The sequence below is a fragment of the Agelaius tricolor genome, unplaced genomic scaffold (assembly GCF_023055355.1).
Source record: "Agelaius tricolor isolate 1412-34295 unplaced genomic scaffold, bAgeTri1.0.p SCAF_78, whole genome shotgun sequence".
Taxonomy (NCBI): Eukaryota; Metazoa; Chordata; class Aves; order Passeriformes; family Icteridae; genus Agelaius; species Agelaius tricolor.
The window spans coordinates 604,832-625,381 of NW_027269338.1; the positions used below are offsets into that span (position 1 = coordinate 604,832).

The 20,550-nt window shown below is 56.1% G+C and overlaps 1 protein-coding gene and 1 long non-coding RNA gene across 5 annotated transcripts in view; one reads left to right on the forward strand and one right to left on the reverse strand.

The window, feature by feature from the left end:
- Positions 1-1,351, reverse strand: LOC139585445 (uncharacterized). The gene is made up of 2 exons (XR_011677083.1): positions 869-1,351; positions 1-693 (listed from the first exon to the last, which is right to left on the reverse strand). It is a non-coding gene; the product is annotated as an uncharacterized lncRNA (long non-coding RNA).
- LOC139585437 (poly(U)-binding-splicing factor PUF60) overlaps positions 1,327-20,550 on the forward strand; it is a 27,159-nt gene continuing 7,935 nt past the window's right edge. For 2 of the 4 annotated variants that reach the window (XR_011677077.1, XM_071418192.1), the window contains exons 1-8: positions 1,327-1,448; positions 6,412-6,507; positions 9,006-9,095; positions 10,034-10,084; positions 14,212-14,373; positions 15,432-15,524; positions 16,862-17,075; positions 17,645-17,835. Coding sequence is in view for 3 of the 4 variants with exons in the window: in XM_071418192.1 (XP_071274293.1) it covers positions 1,422-1,448; positions 6,412-6,507; positions 9,006-9,095; positions 10,034-10,084; positions 14,212-14,373; positions 15,432-15,524; positions 16,862-17,075; positions 17,645-17,835 (924 nt within the window). In the remaining variant the exon portion in view is untranslated. Of the gene's footprint in view, positions 1,449-6,411; positions 6,508-9,005; positions 9,096-10,033; positions 10,085-10,107; positions 10,407-14,211; positions 14,374-15,431; positions 15,525-16,861; positions 17,076-17,644; positions 17,836-20,550 lie in introns of those variants that run through there. The other 2 variants (XM_071418193.1, XM_071418195.1) reach the window with 2 other exon arrangements.

Sequence of the window (20,550 nt, forward strand, 5' to 3'; positions counted from 1 at the left end):
TTGTTTTTTAAAATTTTAAAAGTTTAATAGTAATAAAACGGTTATAAAAATAGCAATATAATTAGAGTAATAAAAATTTGAACAATTACGATTAAGACAATAGTATCGGGCTGCTATCTGGTATGAGTTCTCTCTTTAAAAAAGTATCTTACACAGCATAGTTTCTATTTTAACATTATGTTATAACCTAAAGCTATATTTAACACACTACTTAATAAAATTAATACAGCGTAACTTTCTAATTGTGAAAAACGCCAATCACTTGTATTTAAAATTTTAAAAGTTTAATAGTAATAAAAGGGTTATAAAAATAGCAATATATTTAGAGCAATAATAATTTGGACAATTTGGATTAGGACAATACAAGACAATAAAAACAAAGAGTTAGGGACGGTCTGGGAACCTTTTCTGGGCAAAATAAGCCCAAAAAAGGACCCACGTTAACAGAGGATTAACCCTTAAAAGCAACAGCCTGTTGTATATTCATGCACCTCATGCATGATGCATAAATTCCATTCAAACACAGGATTCTGGCTGGGCAGTGTCAGCTTCTTCCTCTGAATCCTGACGGTGTCTCAGGGCTGAGCGAGGCAGGAAGTTCATTTCTTCTGATAATGGAGCAATAAATTCTCTTTCTCTGAAAGATTTAGGTGTCCTGTGGCTGCTGTCTCTGTGCTACTACCGCATTCCTCTCTTTAAAAAAATATCCCACATACATAGTTTCTATTTTAACATTTTGTTATAATCTAAAACTGCATTTAACACACTACTTAAAAAAATTAATACAGCATAACTTTCTAACATAACACATATAATATTCATTTGAATATTTGCCACAAGCCAATAATAAAATACGCATTTTTCACACCTCGAATTTATGATTTGTTGATCCGGCCCAACCCCGTGACACATCCAGCAGCTCCCGGTGGCCACGGCCGGCACCGGGGGGGGGTTCCGCGGCTCCCTCCCCTGGCTGCGACCAAAGGCCACCGGGTACCAGTCGGATTTAGCACGTTCCGTGCCGTTTTAGCTGGGTTTACCCGGGTTTAACGCATTTCAGCTGGCTTGAGCCCGTTTTATTCGGGGCCCGGCCAGGCGACACCGGCAGCTTTGGACCTTCCCTGGCTGGCACTGCCGGCCCAGCACCGATACAGCGGCGCTGAGGCCGCAGCAGCCGCCCTAGAGCCCCGTTACCCCGGGATTACACCATATTATATTTTATTTTGTTTTGTTTTGTCTCGTCTCCCCTCTCCGGCGGCGCCTGGGCGGCGCCATCTTGGCAACCGCTGGGGTCACATGACACCTTCCCCCGAGCTCTCGCGAGACTTCTCCTCGCGAGGGCCTCCAGTCCCGTTTCCCGCGCGCGCGCGCGCCCCGCGGAGCTCTCGCGAGAGCCGCGTGCTGCAGACGGGAAGGACAAGATGGCGGCGACAACGACGATGGCGCTGGTGAGGGGGCGGCAGGACCGGGCTGGGCCGGGTTGGGCTGAGCCACGCTGGGCTGGGCTGGGCCGGGCCGGGATATAGCGCGGCCGCCAAGCGGATCCGCCCGGGCCGGGCCCTCTCCGGGCGCGCGGCTCTGAGGGGACGGCGCCGTTTCCCACCGGCTCTCTTGTGGGCTCTCCCGTTGCGGCCTTCTCCGTGTGGAGAAGGTGCCGGTGTTCCCCCCCGCCGTCCTGAGCTGCCGCCCCGCCGTGGCTGTCCCAGGCATTGAGGGGAGCGGGCTCGGCCGTCCCGTGCCGGGTGCCGTGCATGCAGGCCGCTGTTCTGGGCTGCTGCTGCCAAATGCATCGCTTTAGACGCTTCTTTGGGCTCCCAAATGCATCGCTTTAAACGCTTCTCTGGGCTCCCAAATGCATCGCTTTAGACGCTTCTTTGGGCTCCCAAATGCATCGCTTTAGACGCTTCTTTGGGCTCCCAAATGCATCGCTTTGGACGCTTCTTTGGGCTCCCAAATGCATCGCTTTAGACGCTTCTTTGGTCTCCCAAATCCATTACTTTAAACGCTGCTCTTTGGGCTCCCGTTCCCAAATCCATCACTTTAAACGCTGCTCTTTGGGGTTTAAATGCTCGGTGTTGGGCTAGGTTTCACAAATCCGTTGTTTTAAACGCTGCTCTTTGGTCTCCCATTCCCAAATTCGCCTCTTTAAATGCTCGGTCTTCAGATAGGTGTCCCAAATCTTAAATGCGGCTTTTGCTCCTATTCCCAAATTTGCCTCTTGAAATGCACGCTTTTGGGCTGGGTTTCCTAAATCCATTGCTTTAAATGCTTCTCTTTGGGCTCCGGTCCTAAATCCATTGCTTTAAATGTTGTTTTTGAGCCCCCATTCCCAAATTCACCTGTTTAAGTGCTCGGTTTTGGGCTGGGTTTCCCAAATCCGTTACTTTAAATGCTCTTTTTGGGCTCCCGTTCCCAAATTTGCCTGTTTAAATGTGCACTTTTGGGCTGGGTTTCCCAAATCCACTTGTTGAAATGCTTCAATTGGGCTCCCGTTCCCAAATCTGCCTGGATAAAACCCGAACTCCCTGGTTTTATGGGAGTTTTTTGTGAGTTCTGGGACATTTCTTGCTCTTTGTTGGGTGGCTGCAGGTGAGAGAGAGTAGGAGTCTCGGGGGGGGGCTGTTGGTTTTTGTGAAAAACGCCAATCACTCGTTTTTAAAATTTTAAAAGTTTAGTAGTAATAAAATAGTTATAAAAACAGTGTGAAAAACGCCAATCACTTGTTTTAAAATTTTAAAAGTTTAATAGTAACAGAATGGTTATAAAAATAGTGGGAAAAACGCCAATCACTTGTTTTAAAATTTTAAAAGTTTAATAGTAACAGAATGGTTATAAAAATAGTGTGAAAAACGCCAATAATTTGTTTTTAGAATTTTAAAAGTTTAATAGTAATAAAATGGTTATAAAAATAGTAATATAATTAGAGTAATAAAAATTTGGACAATTGGGATTTAGGAAAATACAAGACAATAGACACAAAGAGTTATGGACAGTCTGGGTCCCTTGGTGTGCTGTGGGACAGAGCAGGGCCAGGGGATGTGTGTGGGATTCTCAGGGATTCCAGGATGGCTCCTTGGGGTGTTCTGTGGGATTCTCAGGGATTCCAGGATGGCTCCTTGGTGTGCTGTGTGGGATTCTCAGGGGTTCCAGGATGGAATTCCCTTGGTGTGCTGTGTGGGATTCTCAGGGAATGCAGGATGGAATTCCCTTGGTGTGCTGTGTGGGATTCTCAGGGATTCCAGGATGGAATTCCCTTGGTGTGCTGTGTGGGATTCTCAGGGAATGCAGGATGGAATTCCCTTGGTGTGCTGTGTGGGATTCTCAGGGATTCCAGGATGGAATTCCCTTGGTGTGCTGTGTGGGATTCTCAGGGATTCCAGGATGGAATTCCCTTGGTGTGCTGTGTGGGATTCTCAGGGATTCCAGGATGGAATTCCCTTGGTGTGCTGTGTGGGATTCTCAGGGATTCCTGGATGGCTCCTTGGTGTGCCTGTGGGATTCTCAGGGATTCCAGGATGGAATTCCCTTGGTGTGCTGTGTGGGATTCTCAGGGAATGCAGGATGGAATTCCCTTGGTGTGCTGTGTGGGATTCTCAGGGAATGCAGGATGGAATTCCCTTGGTGTGCTGTGTGGGATTCTCAGGGATTCCAGGATGGAATTCCCTTGGTGTGCTGTGTGGGATTCTCAGGGATTCCAGGATGGAATTCCCTTGGTGTGCTGTGTGGGATTCTCAGGGATTCCAGGATGGAATTCCCTTGGTGTGCTGTGTGGGATTCTCAGGGGTTCCAGGATGGAATTCCCTTGGTGTGCTGTGTGGGATTCTCAGGGATTCCAGGATGGCTCCTTGGTGTGCTGTGTGGGATTCTCAGGGATTCCAGGATGGAATTCCCTTGGTGTGCTGTGTGGCCAGGTGGAGATGGCATCTGGGGACATGGGCAGTGCTGGCCTGGGCAGTGCTGGGGACAGTTGGACTCGGTGGGCTCTGAGGGCTTTTCCAATCTCAACAATTCCATGTTTCCATATGGCTTTGCTGGTCTGGTTTTCAGCTTGGCTGTGGCTTTGTGCCCTGCAGTTTGCAGCTCCAGCCACCTCTGTTCCCGTGTCCCTGTTGGTGCCCTGGTGTTGCCATCATCCCTGTGTCCCTCGTGTCCCACTGCAGCCATGGGGAGCACCTGCAGCTCTGGGTGTTGTCCAGGGTTTTGTCTTGGGAGGGTTTGGTTTCTGTCTGCTCCGTGTTCCCAATCCCCCACAGGGGACTGGAGGCTGCACAAAACCAAGGGTCTCATTCTTGCTGTAAAATAAGAGTCAGGATATTGGGGATATATCCTGGAGGGGAAGGTGTGGCTGCCCCATCCCTGGCAGTGTCCAAGGCCAGGTTGGAGCAGCCTGGGCTGGTGGAAAGTGTCCCTGCCATGGCAGGGTGTGCAATGGGATGAGCTTTGAGGTCCCTCCAACCCAAACCATTCCATGATTCAGGACAATCCAGGAGAAGCTTTGCTTTTGGTTGTGGCTCCTGCTCTGAACAGAGGTTTTTCCATGGATCTTTTCACTCAGGCAAAGGCTTCCCACAGGAACATGTCCAGGACCACAGGCTGGTTTTTGTGTGGTTGGTGGGAGATGTGGAGCAGAGAGAAGGAACCAGCTCTCTTTTGGTGCATGGTGCCACCAGAACCCATGTGAGCACCAAAGGCAGGGCCAGGTTCTGCTGCTGGGGCTGAGCTGGGGGTGCCAGCCCTGGATCAGGCTGGAATTGGGGTCCCAGCAGTGCCAGCACCAGGCTGCTGAATTGCTGGAGTCAGTCATGGTTCAAATAGTGGGATCACCATCCTGGAGTCATGGTTCCAGCAGTGGGATCACTGTGCTGGAGTCATGGTTCCAGCAGTGGGATCACTGTGCTAGAGTCAGTCATGGTTCAAATAGTGCTGGAGTCAGTCATGGTTCAAATAGTGGGCTCACCATCCTGGAGTCATGGTTCCAGCAGTGGGATCACTGTGCTAGAGTCAGTCATGGTTCAAATAGTGCTGGAGTCATGGTTCCAGCAGTGGGATCACTGTGCTGGAGTCAATCATGTTTCAAATAGTGGGATCACTGTGCTGGAGTCATGGTCCCAGCAGTGGGATCACTGTGGTGGAGTCAGTCATGGTTCCAGCAGTGGGAGCACCATGCTGGAGTCCCAGTCCCAGCAGTGGGATTGCTGTTCTGTAGTCAGTCATGGTCCCAGCAGTGGGATCCCTGGTTCCAGCAGTGGGATCCCTGGTCCCAGCAGTGGAATTGCTGTTCTGTAGTCAGTCATGGTTGCAGCAGTGGGATCACCATCCTGGAGTCATGGTTCCAGCAGTGGGATCACTGTTCTGGAGTCAGTCATGGTTCCAGCAGTGGGATCACTGTTCTGGAGTCAGTCATGGTTCCAGCAGTGGGATCACTGTTCTGGAGTCAGTCATGGTTCCAGCAGTGGGATCCCTGATCCCAGCAGTGGGATCCATGGTCCCAGCAGTGGAATTGCTGTTCTGTAGTCAGTCATGGTTGCAGCAGTGGGATCACCATCCTGGAGTCATGGTTCCAGCAGTGGGATCACTGTTCTGGAGTCAGTCATGGTTCCAGCAGTGGGATCCCTGATCCCAGCAGTGGAATTGCTGTTCTGTAGTCAGTCATGGTCCCAGCAGTGGGATCCATGGCCCCAGCAGTGGGATTGTTCCTGGATTTTTCTGGATCCTAGTTCCAGAGAGCTGGAGAGGGACTTCAGACAAGGGCTTGGAGTGACAGGAGAGAGGAATGGCTTCCCACTGGCACAGGGCAGGGTCACTTGGGGTATTTGGGAGAGATCCTTCCCTGTGAGGGTGGGCAGGCCCTGACAGTGCTTGCCAGAGAAGCTGTGGCTGCCCCATCCCTGGAGGTGTTCCAGGCTGGGTTGGACAGGGCTTGGAGCAGCCTGGGATGGTGGAAGGTGTCCCTGCCATGGCAGGGGGTGGCACTGTGTGAGCTGTAGGGTCCCTCTGAAGCATTCCATGATTCTGTGATTTGGGAAAGTTTTGGAGAAGGTTTTGAACTGAGAACTTGAGAAAGCTGGGTCAGCAGAGCTGGGAGGGAGAAGGGAAGAGAACATTGATGGGGACATGACACAGTGGGTCTGTTGAGGGGATGGAGATGATGTGAGCAAGGCCTGGGCATTTTCTGATTGCCTGTTCACAGCAAACGTGGCTGGAGAGCTCTGTAAGTGTCCAGCAATCTCTTGGCTTGTACAGTTGCTGGGATGGCTTTTCCCACAGGGAATGGTGGGAATGTGAACTGGTTTTCCCCACACACAGCTGGGTTTGGGAAGGGTTTTTAGGCAGCTGCTTTGGTTTTTCTGGGAAGGAAGACAGGTCACTCCTGTGAGAGCAGATTTCCCTGAGCATCTCCTGTTTCCTCAGGGCACGGAGTCCATTAAGATGGAGAACGGGCAAAGCACGGCAGCCAAGCTGGGGCTGCCCCCTCTCACCCCAGAGCAGCAGGAAGCTCTCCAGAAAGTGAGTAAAACTGCTGGGGCTTTGCTTTTTTGGGGTGCTGGTGTGTTTCAATGAGCCTCTGGCACTGCTGGGGCCAAAGGGAGCTCACCACTGGGTTTGTGGGGTCGTGGCCGTGCTGGAGGGTCCCAGAGTCACATTTGGGCCCAGGAATTGCTTGGTTTGGTTTAGAGTTCATGGACACTTCTGGGAGTGTGGTAGGGAATTGCTGTTGGGGTGGGTGAGAGTGTGTTTAATTAAAAAAGTCAATCAGTTGAGAAAAATGGCATCCTGAGTCAGAGCTAGGCTGTGGGTGCCACTGAGGAGCTCCAGGAGGACTGAAACTGGGATCTGCTGCAGCTGGCCTGTCACTGTCCACACCCAGAGGGGGACACATCCCAGAACATCCCTGTCCTGGGGTGGCAGGGGCACAGAGCTTTGTCCCCTGTCCTTGGGAGGCTCCGTGTGGCTGTGCCAGGGCTGTCCCAGCTGTCCCTCTGGGTGAGCTGGCTGCCTCCCAGCCTCGTTCCCTCTGGAGCTGATGGATCCAAGCCCCCTTGTGCATTTCCTGTTCCCAAAGCACAGCCCTCAAAGCCCTGGCTTAGATCCTCCTGTTCCCTGGCAGCTCCCAAACACAGCCAGGGACACCAGGTGCCAAGGGGTGCCTGAGTGTGTGTCCTGGGGACAGGCACAGCTGTGGGGGTGAGCTCTGTGCTGGCACCCCAGGATCTCTGGCTTTGCCACATGTGGGGAGGACTGAGAGAAACCCCAAGGGAGCCTTGTGAGGGCAGGCAGAGCCAGAGGTGAGCTGGGGCATTTAGGGAGCAGAGGGAAGAGCTGGTGTGCTTTGGGAGCAGAGCCAGAGGTGAGCTGGGGCATTTAGGGAGCAGAGCCAGAGGTGAGCTGGGGCATTTAAGGAGCAGAGAGAGGAGCTGGTGTGCTTTGGGAGCAGAGCCAGAGGTGAGCTGGGGTGTGGCGGTGTTTGAGGGTCCCCAGGATAAGGGAAGAGATGAGAGTCTTGACTCCATGTTCCAGAAGGCTGATTTATTATATTATGATATATATTATAGAAAAGAAAATGATATACTGAAACTACACTAAAGAAATAGAAAGGAGACATCAGGAGGCTAGAAAGGAATAAATAATAAAATCTCATGACAGACTCAGAGTCTGACACAGCTGGCTGTGATTGGCCATTAATTAAAAACAACTCACATGCTGGGTAAACAGTTCTCCAAATCACATCCCAAAGCAGCAAAACATGGAGAAGCTGAAGCTTCCCAGCTTCTCAGGAGAAAAACCCTGGCCAAAGGGATTTTTCAGAAAATATGTCAGCGACACTGGGGCATTTAGGGAGCAGAGAGAGGAGCTGGTGTGTTTGGGGAGCAGAGGGAAGAGCTGGTGTGTTTTGGGGAGCAGAGGGAAGAGCTGGTGTGTTTGGGGAGCAGAGGGAAGAGCTGGTGTGTTTTGGGGAGCAGAGGGAAGAGCTGGTGTGTTTGGGGAGCAGAGCCAGGGAAGAGCTGGTGTGTTTTGGGGAGCAGAGAGAAGAGCTGGTGTGTTTGGGGAGCAGAGCCAGGGAAGAGCTGGTGTGTTTGGGGAGCAGAGCCAGAGGTGAGCAAAGCCAGGGAAGAGCTGTACCATGTTTTGGGAGCAGAGCCAGGGAAGAGCTGGTGTGTTTTGGGAGCAGAGCCAGGGAAGAGCTGGTGTGTTTTGGGAGCAGAGGGAAGAGCTGGTGTGTTTTGGGAGCAGATCCAGAGGTGAGCAGAGCCAGGGAAGAGCTGTACCATGTTTGGGGAGCAGAGAGAAGAGCTGGTGTGTTGGGGAGCAGATCCAGAGGTGAGCAGAGCCAGGGAAGAGCTGTACCGTGTTTGGGGAGCAGAGCCAGGGAAGAGCTGTACCGTGTTTGGGGAGCAGAGCCAGAGGTGAGCAGAGCCAGGGAAGAGCTGTACCGTGTTTGGGGAGCAGAGCCAGGGAAGAGCTGTACCGTGTTTGGGGAGCAGAGCCAGAGGTGAGCAGAGCCAGGGAAGAGCTGTACCGTGTTTTGGGGAGCAGAGCCAGGGAAGAGCTGTACTGTGTTTTGGGGAGCAGAGCCAGGGAAGAGCTGTACCGTGTTTGGGGAGCAGAGCCAGAGCAGGCCGGGCGTGCTGAGAGGCCAGAGCCCAGTGCAGGGGCGGCCATGGGGAGGAGCAGGGAGCCTGAGCCCCTTCCCTCCTGTAGCAGCTGTGTGTGCAGAGGCTCTCTGAGAGGAGAGGACAGGACTGGAGGAGGCCGTGCCCGCCCGGCCCTGCAGGTAAGGGGCTGCGGTGGGCTGCAGGGGTGGAAGAGGGGAACCCTGAGCTCCTGGTGCATGCTGCTTCCCTGGGCTGCCCCTCACCACATCCTCCGTGTCCCAGGGCCCTGGGGAGCTGGGGGCAGTGCCCTGGTGCTTAGGCACGGAGACCAGAAGGTTCTGGGAGCTGTGGAGGCCTCCTTCCCTGCCCCGCCGTGCTGTGCTGCCCCTAGAGCCCCTGTTTTCCTTGCAGGCCAAGAAGTACGCGATGGAGCAGAGCATCAAGAGCGTGCTGGTGAAACAAACCATCGCCCACCAGCAGCAGCAGCTCACCAACCTCCAGGTGAGAGCCCCCTGCGAGCCGCTCCCTGTGCCTCGTGCTCCCCCCGACACGGTGGAGTTCTCAGGGCCCTCGGAACCAGAGCACAGCCCTGAGCCTGCAGCTCCCCCAGGCACCCTGACTAACCTCACAAATTGCCCGCAGATCTCTCTTGTTCCCTGAGGAAATGGTTAAAAGTTCCTGTCCTGTTGGACGTCCCTTCTTGAGATACGAGAAGCCAAAGACTTTGCCGTGGGCTTTGCTTCTGAGCCGTGTTTGAGGTGGTGAAGGCAGAAGGGATCCTGGGAACGGTGGCCTGTCACCATCTCCTCTGCCTGAGGGAGGGTCCCTGTGTCCCCCTGTGTCCCAGTGCTGCCCCATTTCTCTCCCCTGCACCCGGGTGCTCTCAATTCTGGAGAATTTCTGTTGGCCGTTCCTGCTTGTACTGAAATGCCCATACCGGGAGAGCCCTTAACTGGGGTTTGACCTCCCCTCCTTCAGAGGTTTCTGGAACACGTCTCAGTGCCTTTCCTCAAAGTCAGGAAGCCCAAACCGAGGGCTTTGCCTGAGGAATCCCCGCGGATGTGCTCTCCCTGCCCGGCAGCCAAGGCCGTTTGGGGCTGTGCCTGGTTCTGAGGGTCTGCTCTAGTTGAGGGGCTCCTTTTAAATGCTGGGGGTGAACCAAGGACAGTGGTTGCAGAGGTTACTATTGCCTTGAGTCCCCCCCTGGGATCCCACCCTGCTTCCCAAGGCAGCGGCAGCAGCACAACCCCACCCTGGCCTGGTGGGACCGGGCTCGGCAGGGTCCTGGCGCCGGACACTCCTGGGGACCAGGCAGTGAGGGCCGAGGAAGGAGAGGCCTCTCGCAGGTGCCCCTGCGCCGCCGCTCTGCTTGAGTTTGTACAAACAGCCGTAGTATGCTCAGCTCCAACAGACTGAACTCTGTCTTTACTGTCTTTCAGATGGCAGCAGTGACAATGGGCTTTGGAGATCCTCTCTCACCTTTACAATCGGTCAATAGACATATTCACTTCTTCTGGGGCACTTGTCTTAGTCAGGGCCTAGCGTGGGGACGTTCGTAGTGGTGCCAATGCTCTTGTCCGCGCCCAGCGCAGCCCTCCCACATCCCCACCTGTACTGGACACGCCCAGGAGCAGAGCGAGGTGTCACTGCCCCGAGAAGACCCCAGGCTGTGCAGTCTGCGGGGACACTGCCACTCGGGGGCACAGACAGCTTTAGATTTCCACCAGTTCTGAACACACCTGTGAAATTGTGGGAGCTGCATTTCTAGGGATGCTACAGTTCTGAGGTCCCGACCTAAAACTAACGGCCAAGGTAACTCACCAAGGGGCGACTTGTTGTGGAACGACCTCCCAGCAGCCAGAGCCGGCCGGTGCTGGGGAGGGCCGGGGTGCCGGAGGTTGGCAGAGCATGGTGCAGCCCAGGCTCAGACTCTCTTTACTGTGCACGCTCCAGACCAGGGCAGTATGGCACGTTCTGAGTGCAGCAAAAGCAGCATGGGAGGGACAGAACTGCAGGACTGATCAGAGAACTCCTGTGAGCCTTTGTGCCCCTTCTAATCAGAGGCCACAAAGAGCTGAATGACTCGGCACGAGCCATCCCCTCCTTTTTCCGGACAGAGTGGCCTTTGACTCCTCTGTGCACCCAAAGGTTCACTTGTAAATTCATTTGCACATTTGTAAATACCTCTCCGGCTTGCTGGAATATGAGATTTGTGCCTGGTGTAAAACACGGGCGGAGGTTTGGATTGCAAGGAAAAGGGCACTGAGGTGAAATCCCCAGTCTCCCTCCCTTGGCATGGGTGGTGTGTCAGTGGGCAGCCAGAGTGGCTGTTCTGGGGCAGGGCTGAGTTTGGAGTGGAGCAGAGCAGCCTTCTTGGTGTGGATTTGGCAGAGATGGCATCGGAGCCCTCATGCCCAGGAACTCCCCCCATCCCTGGAGCTGCTGCCTGACAGTGGAACTGCAGCAATTTGGCCTAGATTGTTTCTGGCTCATTCTCCCCAGCTGGGCACAGCTGAGTTGGTGGCACAGGAAAGTTTTAATGGCTTATGACCCTCAGGGCACTGGGCTCAGTGACCCCTTTTCCTCAGCCATTCCTCCCTGGGCAGTCACAGGTGGACACAGCCCAGGAGCCCGAGCCTGGTGCAGTTCAGAGCAGTCAGGATATCCCATTCTTGGCAGGTGCTTCATCCCAGAGCCCACTCAGGATGCACAAAGTGCAAACAGGCCCCTGTCCAGCACTCTTCCTGTGGCCAAGGTTCCCCAGTTCCTTTGTGGAGGCAGCACAGCCTGAACTCCCTGAGCTCTGGGTCTCAGGGCCTGAGTGACAGCTTCCCCTGGGCTCAGTCCTCAGTGTCACAGTGTGAGATTCCCACATCCCTTCACCATCCCCTGTGTCGTGACTGGTGCTCGTGGTGGGGGTTGTGCATCACCTGCTTTGGTCACAAGAGCACCCCAAGGTGGGGGTTTAGTCCTTAAAATAACCTCCAATCCCTTTAGAGCAGCACTGCACAGCTACAGGTGGGAGCTGCTGCCTGCCTGAGGCTTCAGGTGCTTTTCCATGTGACAGGAGGAGAAGGAGGCACAGGGAGCAGTGAGATCAGCCTGGGGGCTGCTGAGAGCACTGACATGTCCAGGCAGGAGGCCCTGACACCGACCTGTGCTGAGCTCAGGGGCCCAGGGCACATCCCCCACCCAGACGCTCCTGTTGGTGCCCCTCAGACACAGAGTCAGCACAGCCCATCTCAGCTCTGCCTTCTGCAAGCCCAAAATCCCAGGGTCATTAGGGCTGGAAAACACCTCCAAGGTCATGGAGTCCAAGCTGTGCCTGATCCCCACCCTGTCACCAGCCCAGGTGTTCCCTGGGCACCTCCAGGGATGGGGACTCCACACCTCCCTGGGCAGCCTCTTCCAGTGCCTGACCACCCTTTGCAGGAAGGAATTCTGCCGTCTGAAAATCCTGAGTCCTCCTCACTCCCCCAGCTCTCCTTTAGAGTCCTGTGGCAGGGCAAGGTGGGCATTTCCTCCTGCAGAGGCTCCTCAGGAGAGGCACCTCCCTGGGACACTCAGGGGACACTGGTGGTGGCTCTGAGCCCCTCAGCAGATGAGCTGCAGACTGAGGGGCTTTCCTGCCCCAAAGCTGGGGACGTGCTGGAGCACCTGGGAGAGCACTCAGCCTCTGTGCTGCATGTGTACGTGCCATAGTCCTGCTGGTCACAGCCTGCAGAGTAAAGAGAGCCGTGGCCCAGCCGTGCTGGGAAATCCTTAGCCAGGCAGGGGGTAAGCTGGATGTCACCCCAGGAGCAGCAGCTGGGGCTGGATGTCACCCCAGGAGCAGCAGCTGGGGCTGGATGTCACCCCAGGAGCAGCAATTGGGGTTTAATGTCACCTCAGGAGCAGCAATTGGGGTTTAATGTCACCTCAGGAGCAGTAATTTGGGTTTTATGTCACCTCAGGAGCAGCAGCTGGAGCTGGATGTCACCTCAGGAGCAGCAATTTGGGTTTATTGTCACCTCAGGAGCAACAGTTGGGGCTCAATGTCACCTCAGGGGCAGAGTCTGGGGCTTGATATCACCTCGGGAGCAGCAGTTGGGGTCTGATGTCACCTCAGGGACAGTCTGGGGTGAGAGCTGTCCCTGTTTGCAGTGTCCTGTATGGAATGGCAGGAGTCAAACCCTCCCAGGTTGTTTCCAGGGGCAGTCCTGGACAGGAGCAGTAGGGAGCAGGAGTCCCTTGGGTGCAGGCTGTGTCCCTGCTGCTGTGCCTGTCACAGACGAGCTCCTCCTCCTTTTGGGCTGCAGCATCCCCAGGCAGAGCTCCTGTGCTCCTTGGGGCACCCCAAAAATCAGCCTTGAGGAGGCCCTGAGTGCTTTCCCTCTGCCCCAGGGGTCCCCAGGCATGGCAGAGCTCCTGTGCTCCTTGGGGCACCCCAAAAATCAGCCTTGAGGAGGCCCTGAGTGCTTTCCCTCTGCCCCAGGGGTTCCCAGGCATGGCAGAGCTCCTGTGCTCCTTAGGGCACCCCAGAAATCAGCCTTGAGGAGGCCCTGAGTGCTTTCCCTCTGCCCCAGGGGTTCCCAGGCATGGCAGAGCTCCCGTGCTCCTTAGGGCACCCCAGACATGGTCTCCTGAGGGCCCTGCTTGCAGCCCCTCTGCCCTGGGGGTGCTAGGGAGGGAAGGGGGGGCTCAGAGCTCCCTGCTGTGCTGCTGGGCAGGGCCAGAGGCGTCACCTGCTGCTGCTGCACGTGCTCTGCACCAGCCTCTCCGTGCCCCAGGTGTGTCCCACCTGCCCCAGAGCCGTCCCCTCACATGCAGGCAATGACTCCTCCAGAGCCCCGAGGCGTGGCCGCATCTCCAGGGCCACGTCCCTCAGCAGCTCTAGAGCTGCTCTGGGGGTGACAGACACGAAGGACAGGCACACTGTGCTCTGCTTTTGGGATCCCTCCCGTGAGGAATGGCTGGATTTGTCTCGAGAGCAGCTTTCCAGGCAGACGTAGGGCACCGTGGCAGGAAGCCTGTGTGCAGCGCCCGCGCGGCGGGGCTGCCCCAGCACAGCCAGTGCCGCCAGGCAGGGATGAGTACTGGCACCACACGCTTCCCAGGAGTCCCACTGGGCCACGGAAGTGTTTGGCTTTGCTGTTGAGCTGTGGCAGTGGTGGTGCCCAGTACTGGATCTCGGACTGCCGGGGGCGGGGGGAGGCTCTGGTGCCGGAGGGAGCGGGGGGAGGTTCCCAGTTCCAGGCCCTGTGCTGCCGGGGAGGGGGCGGGAGTGCCGATGGATCTCTGCTGCTGGGGGGAGCGGGAGGGGTTCTCCCAGTGCCCCAGCTGAGCCCTTGGCTGCCTGGAGGGGGAAGCTGCCCTAGAGCGAAGGGATTCCCTCCTCCTGCAGGCGTGGCTGGAGGTGAGACCCGGCCGGACGGGGGCCGAGCCGTGCGTGCCCCGGCACGGGCCGGACTTTATCCGGGACCGAGGCGGGCGGATCCGCTCCAGCGGCCTGTGCAGCGAGCAGGGAAATCCTTCTGGTCCAGGCTGTGGCTGGCTCCGGGAGGGAAGCAGCAGGGGGAGGAGGCCCCGCGGCCGTGGCCAGCCCGGCACTGACCGGCCAGTCCTTGTCTCGCTACAGATGGCGGCCCAGAGGCAGCGCGCGCTCGCCATCATGTGCCGGGTCTACGTGGGCTCCATCTACTACGAGCTGGGGGAGGACACCATCCGCCAGGCCTTCGCCCCCTTCGGGCCCATCAAGAGCATCGACATGTCCTGGGACTCGGTCACCATGAAGCACAAGGTGGGACGGGGCTGCCAGGAGGTTCCCTGCCTGCCTGCGGCACGGGGTGCAGCTGGAGGAGCTTTAAGGTCCCGTCCCGGCCAAACCCTTGTGGGATTGCCTGGGTCTGGCAAAGAGGAGGGGAACTGTCCTGGGAAGGGGTGGAATTCCTTGGGGGCAGCGAGAGCTGGTGGTGCTGATGGTGGTGAGGCCTTTTGGGGTCTTCTACAAGGACATTTCTTTCAGCCGTGTGTCCTAAACACAAAATAAGCGGCTTTGCAGAATTCTGGAAGGAATCCTTCCCTGTGAGGGTGGGGAGGCCCTGGCACAGGTTGCCCAGAGAATTTGTGGATCCACCCCATCCCTGGAAGTGTCCAAGGTCAGGCTGGATGGGATTTGGAGCAACCTGGTCTAGTGGAAGGTGTGGAACTGCATGGGCTCTAAGGTCCCTACAACCCAAACCTTTCCATGATTCCATGATTCCCAGCCCTCAGGGAACATCCTCCTCTCTTCAAGGCTTTCCAGATGCAGCCAGGAGAGGAAAGGGCCTCTATCCCTGTGAAGAACAGGCTCCTTTTAGCACTGGGGGTGAATGTTTGCAGCTCCCTGATCTGCTTAGGGCAGGATTCTGTGGTGGGAGCTGGGGGTGTGTGGGGTGAAGTGCATGGAATCAGAATCGTTGAGGTTGGAAAAGAGCTCCCAGTGCACTGAGTGCCACACTCAGTCATTCCTCAGACATCTCCGGGGATGGGGACTCCACACCTCCTTGGACAGCCCCTTCCAATGCCTCACCACCCTTTCAGTGAAGAAATTCCTCCTGCTGTCCAACATGAAGCTCTGCAGCAGCCCTTAGTTAGGCAGGGTTTTGCTGCAGGGCCTCAGAGTCTGAGGCTCCAGAATCAGATGTCCTTGGGGGGGGGAACCTCTGCAGGCATTTTCTGCCATATTAAAATGCTTCTCCAAGGAATCTCCTCGGGCCACGAGCAGGAATCAGGGAGGTGGGAATCAATCCCACCTGTAGGTCCATGGGCAAGCTTGGCACAGCTGGAGTGACTGACAGGTGTCTCCTCCCACCCCAGGGCTTTGCCTTTGTGGAATATGAGGTTCCCGAGGCTGCCCAGCTGGCCCTGGAGCAGATGAACTCTGTCATGCTGGGGGGAAGGAACATCAAGGTGAGTAACACACCTGCTCTGCAAATTCCTGCTTCTCTTTTCCTGGTTTCACGCCTGGAAACGCTCCCCATAGCCCTGTGGTGGGGGAAGGAACCTAAAGACTGCTCCCTGATGGACCTTGATGTCCAACATGGGGCACACGGTGGCTCTGGGTCCCTCCTCCCCGAGGAGAAAGCTGCAAGTCCCACCTGAGATTGGCCCCAGGGACTGCACTCAGGTTTTCCCACCCACACATGGAATTCTTTTGAAGACAAAGCAAAGCTGATTCTTTATATCTTTTCATGGTGTCTCTGACATGCCCTGAGTGTGTGCAGAGGGCCCAGAGGGTTTAGGAAGGAGGGAGGAATGCTGTGCTTTGCTGGCAGAGTGCTTCTCAGTCCCTGGAAGTTTGGCAGGTCAGGGAAGGTACATGGGTACAGGGAGGAGGAGCAGAGCCCAGGACCCCATCAGTACAGGCTGTTCTGGCCCTGTTCCCTGGGAGCTGTGCTGTGCTTTGCACAGGCAGGCAGGGCCAGGTGCTGCCCTGCTCCATGGGCTGTCCATACCACAGAATAATGGAACTGCTCATGGCCCTGTTCCCTGGGAGCTGTGCTGTGCTTTGCATAGGCAGGCAGGGGCAGGTGCTGCCCTGCTCCATGGGCTGTCCATACCACAGAATAATGGAGCTGTTCTGGATCTGTTCCCTGGGAGCTGTGCTGTGCTTTGCACAGGTAGGGAGGGGCCAGGTGCTGCCCTGCTCCATGGGCTGTCCATACCACAGAATAATGGAGCTGTGCTGTGCTTTGCACAGGCAGGCAGAGCCAGGTGCTGCCCTGCTCCATGGGCTGTCCATACCACAGAATAATGGAGCTGTTCTGGATCTGTTCCCTGGGAGCTGTGCTGTGCTTTGCACAGGCAGGCAGGGGCAGGTGCTGCCCTGCTCCATGGGCTGTCCATACCACAGAATAATGGAACTGCTCACATTCCCATTGAGCAAATCCCTCCCAGCCCTTCGAGCCCCGTCTGTCACCCAGCCCAGAACACTGAGTGCCATGTCCAGCCATTCCTTTGATGTCTCCTGGGGTGGGGACTCCAGTACCTCCCCTCCCAATGCCTGAATGCCTTTCCTTGAAGAGATTCCTCCTGATTTCCAGCCTGAGCCTCCCCTGGCCCAGCCTGAGGCCATTTCCCCTTGTCCTGTCCCTGTTCCCTGGAGCACAGCCCGACCCCCCTCCTGTCAGGAGCTGTGCAGAGCCACACGTTCCCCCTGAGCCTCCATTCCTCCAGGATGAGCCCCTGCCCAGCTCCCTCAGGTCCTCCAGGCCCTTCCCAGCTCCACTGCCACCCTGTCCCTGCAGGTGGGGAGGCCCAGCAACATCGGGCAGGCTCAGCCCATCATTGACCAGCTGGCAGAGGAGGCCCGAGCCTTCAACCGCATCTACGTGGCCTCGGTGCACCAGGACCTGTCCGACGACGACATCAAGAGCGTGTTCGAGGCCTTTGGCAAGATCAAATCCTGCACCTTGGCCAGGGACCCCACCACAGGGAAGCACAAAGGCTACGGCTTCATTGGTACAGCTGGGGCAGGGCAGGGCAGGGCAGGGAGGTGTCCTCTGCTCCTGGGGCTGGGGCAGGGCAGGGCAGGGGGTGTCCTCTGCTCCTGGGGCTGGGGCAGGGCAGGGGGGTGTCCTCTGCTCCTGGAGCTGCACTCAGGGCTGGGATTTCCACCCTAGCAAAGGAATTTCCTTAGGGGGTAGGAATAATTTTGGATAAATTGAATAAATTTGAATGTATTCAATTTAGCCAAAATTGAATTTATTCAGGTCCAAATTTATTTAAATTTGAATAAATTTGGACCTGAATAAATCCAGGTCAAGGCTGGATTTAAAAATATAATTTATGGTGGCTGTGAGGGGGTGAGGCACTGGCACAGGGTGCCCAGAGAAGCTGTGGCTGCCCCAGCCCTGGCAGTGCCCAAGGCCAGGTTGGACATTGGGGCTTGGGGCAGCCTGGGACAGTGGGAGGTGTCTGTGGCAGGGAGTGGGGCTGGAAGGTGTTTGAGGTCCCCTTGCCACCCAAACCATTCCATAATTCCATGACTGAACAGGGAAGGTTCATTACTCAATGATCTCCTCCTGCAGAGTACGAGAAGGCCCAGTCCTCCCAGGATGCCGTGTCCTCCATGAACCTCTTTGACCTGGGGGGGCAGTACCTGCGGGTGGGCAAGGCCGTGACACCCCCAATGCCACTCCTGACACCTGCCACACCTGGAGGGCTCCCCCCTGCAGCTGCTGTGGCTGCTGCTGCTGCCACCGCCAAGATCACAGCACAGGTGGGACATGGGCTGGGGCACGGGGGTGGGACAGGTGGGACACGGGCTGGGACAGGGAGGGACAGGTGAGACAGGGTGGGACAGGTGGGACTCAGGGAGGGACAGGGGAGACATGGGGAGGGACAGGGGAGACATGGAGGTGGAACAGGCTGGAGCAGGTGGGACACAGGGGTGGAACGGGAGACACGGAGTGGAACAGAGGAGGGACGGGTGGGACATGGGAGTGGAACAGGGTGGAACAGGGGAGGCAGGTGAGACACAGGGATGGAACAGGGGAGGCACAGGTGAGACACGGATGGAACAGGGGAGGGACAGGGACAGCTCAGATGAGGCATGGGGGTGGAACAGGGGAGGCACAGGTGAGACACAGGGATGGAACAGGGGAGGGACAGGTGAGACATAGAGATGGAACAGGGGAGGCACAGGTGAGACACAGGGATGGAACAGGGGAGGCACAGGTGAAACGTGGGGCTGAAACAGGACAGGGACAGCTCAGATGAGGCACAGGGACAGCTCAGAATGCAGCAGAGGTGAGACAGGGGGATGGAGCAGGGGAGGGACAGGTGAGACACAGGGATGGAACGGGAGGCACAGGTGAGACACGGGTGGAACAGGTGAGGGACGTGAGACACAGGGATGGAACAGGGGAGGCACAGGTGAGACATGGGGGTGAAACAGGATAGGGACAGCTCAGATGAGATGTGGGGGCAGCTCAGATGAGGCATGGGGGTGGAACAGGGGAGGGACAGGTGAGACAGGGATGGAACAGGGGGGTGGAACATGGGAGACAGGTGAGACATAGAGATGGAACAGGGGAGGCACAGGTGAGACACGGGCATGGAACAGGGGAGGCACAGGTGAAACGTGGAGGTGAAACGGGACAGACAGCTCAGATGTGATGTGGGGGCAGCTCAGATGAGGCACAGGGACAGCTCAGAATGCAGCACAGGTGAGACAGGGGGATGGAGCAGGGGAGGGACAGGTGAGACACAGGGATGGAACACAGGGACAGCAGAGGTAAAGCACAGGGACAGCACAGAGCACTGCACAGGGTGCCCAGAAAAGCTGCCCCATCCCTGGAAGTGTCCAAGGCCAGGTTGGGCAGGGCTTGGAGCAACCTGGGCTAGTGGAAGGTGTCCCTGCTCATGACAGGGGGTGGGACTGTGTGAGCTTTAAGGTCCCTTCCAGCACAAGCCATTCCAGGATGCCACGATTCCAGATCGTACTCTGTGCCAGGATTTCACACATGGAGGCTTGTCCCTGGCAGTGGGGAATCTGAGACAGCAGATTTTGGAGTGATCTGGCACAGCTGATGGGAGCTTTATTCCAAGAACTGGTGGGGAAGGGTGGAGGGAATTCCTAGTCTGGAAATCAAGCCAGCAGTGAGGGGAAAATGTTTGCAAGAGAGGCTGAAAGAAAGCAGGGGAGGACATGGAAGGGGTGAGGGCTGGGGGCAGGAGCAGCACTCTGGCTGAAGGTCACACCTGTAGCAGGGTGGAACAGGCCTGGGATGGCTTTAGGCTGCTAAAAACAGGGAAAGGCACAGGTGGTGTGGGTTGGATATTGATACAGAACTCGGGTTCTCTGATTTCCTGAAGGTACCAGGAGCTGCTGGGTGGGACAGATGCCCATGGCTGTGCCCCTCTCCCTGCCTTGGGCAGCAGGATCTCCCCATGGCACTGCAGCCCATGGAGCAAGACAATTCCAGCACTGTTTGTGTTGTGGGGTTTTCTTGGGCAGGAATTGCATGTTCAGTGCAGCCTCTGGTGCTGCTGCAGCAGAGCTGGGGCTCCCAAAGGCTTTTTGGGGAATGTTCCCTGAATCAAAGGTGGAGGCAGGAGTGGGAGGAGCTGCCCCTCATGTGGAGCTCACAGGTCCCCAGGAGAAATTCCACAGGGCTGGAAAGCTCTGCAGTCAGGGCAGGCAGGAAGGTGAGAATGGCTGGAATTACTCGGATCAGAATCACTTGGGGAAGGGAGAATGGACTCTGCTGAAGTGAAGCGGTGGGGATGTGGTACAGACACGGGTAAATCCTGCTGTTCTGTCAGGAAACTGCAGGATCTGTTCCTGTCAGGAGAGTGGCACTAAAGAGAGAGGAGCAGGGGTCACCCCTGTCTGCCAGAGGGAGGAGGAAAAGTCAGGCTTGCAGGGAAGTGAAGGAACCAAAAGTATTGGGAGAAGATTTTTAGCCATTTCCAGTGGAGCCAGAAATTCCAGTGGCTTTGTTCCAGCACTTTCCCATTCCCCTCCTTAGAAGCTTCATCTCCAGTGGAAATAGGAGTGGCCTTGTGGGCACTGGGGGCAGAGCCCTGATGGGATGGGTTGGATCCCAGAGCTTGGGCATTTATGTGGAGGGGAGTTGGGATATCACAGCAGTCACAGATCCACTCACATCTGGGATGGAGGGACAAAACCTTGGGATCTGCTCTGCCCCATCAGGGATTACAGGAGCCCCGAGAATACAAGGGAGAGGAGGATGTGAGCAACTAAACCAGCACTACAATGGAGAGCAACAACAGCCAAAAACCATGGGGATCCTGGGGTGTGTTTTAGGCACATTATCTCAGTCCTTCCATGGAAGTGCTTACTGTTCAGCTGGATGTTCCTCCTGGATGCTGTGGGAGTTCTGGGTGTCTGGAGTCAGGGTGTTCCTTGGGATTGGGGTTCCAGGAGGAGCTTTTTCTTGATTAGGATTAGGGTTCCAGGAGGAGGTTT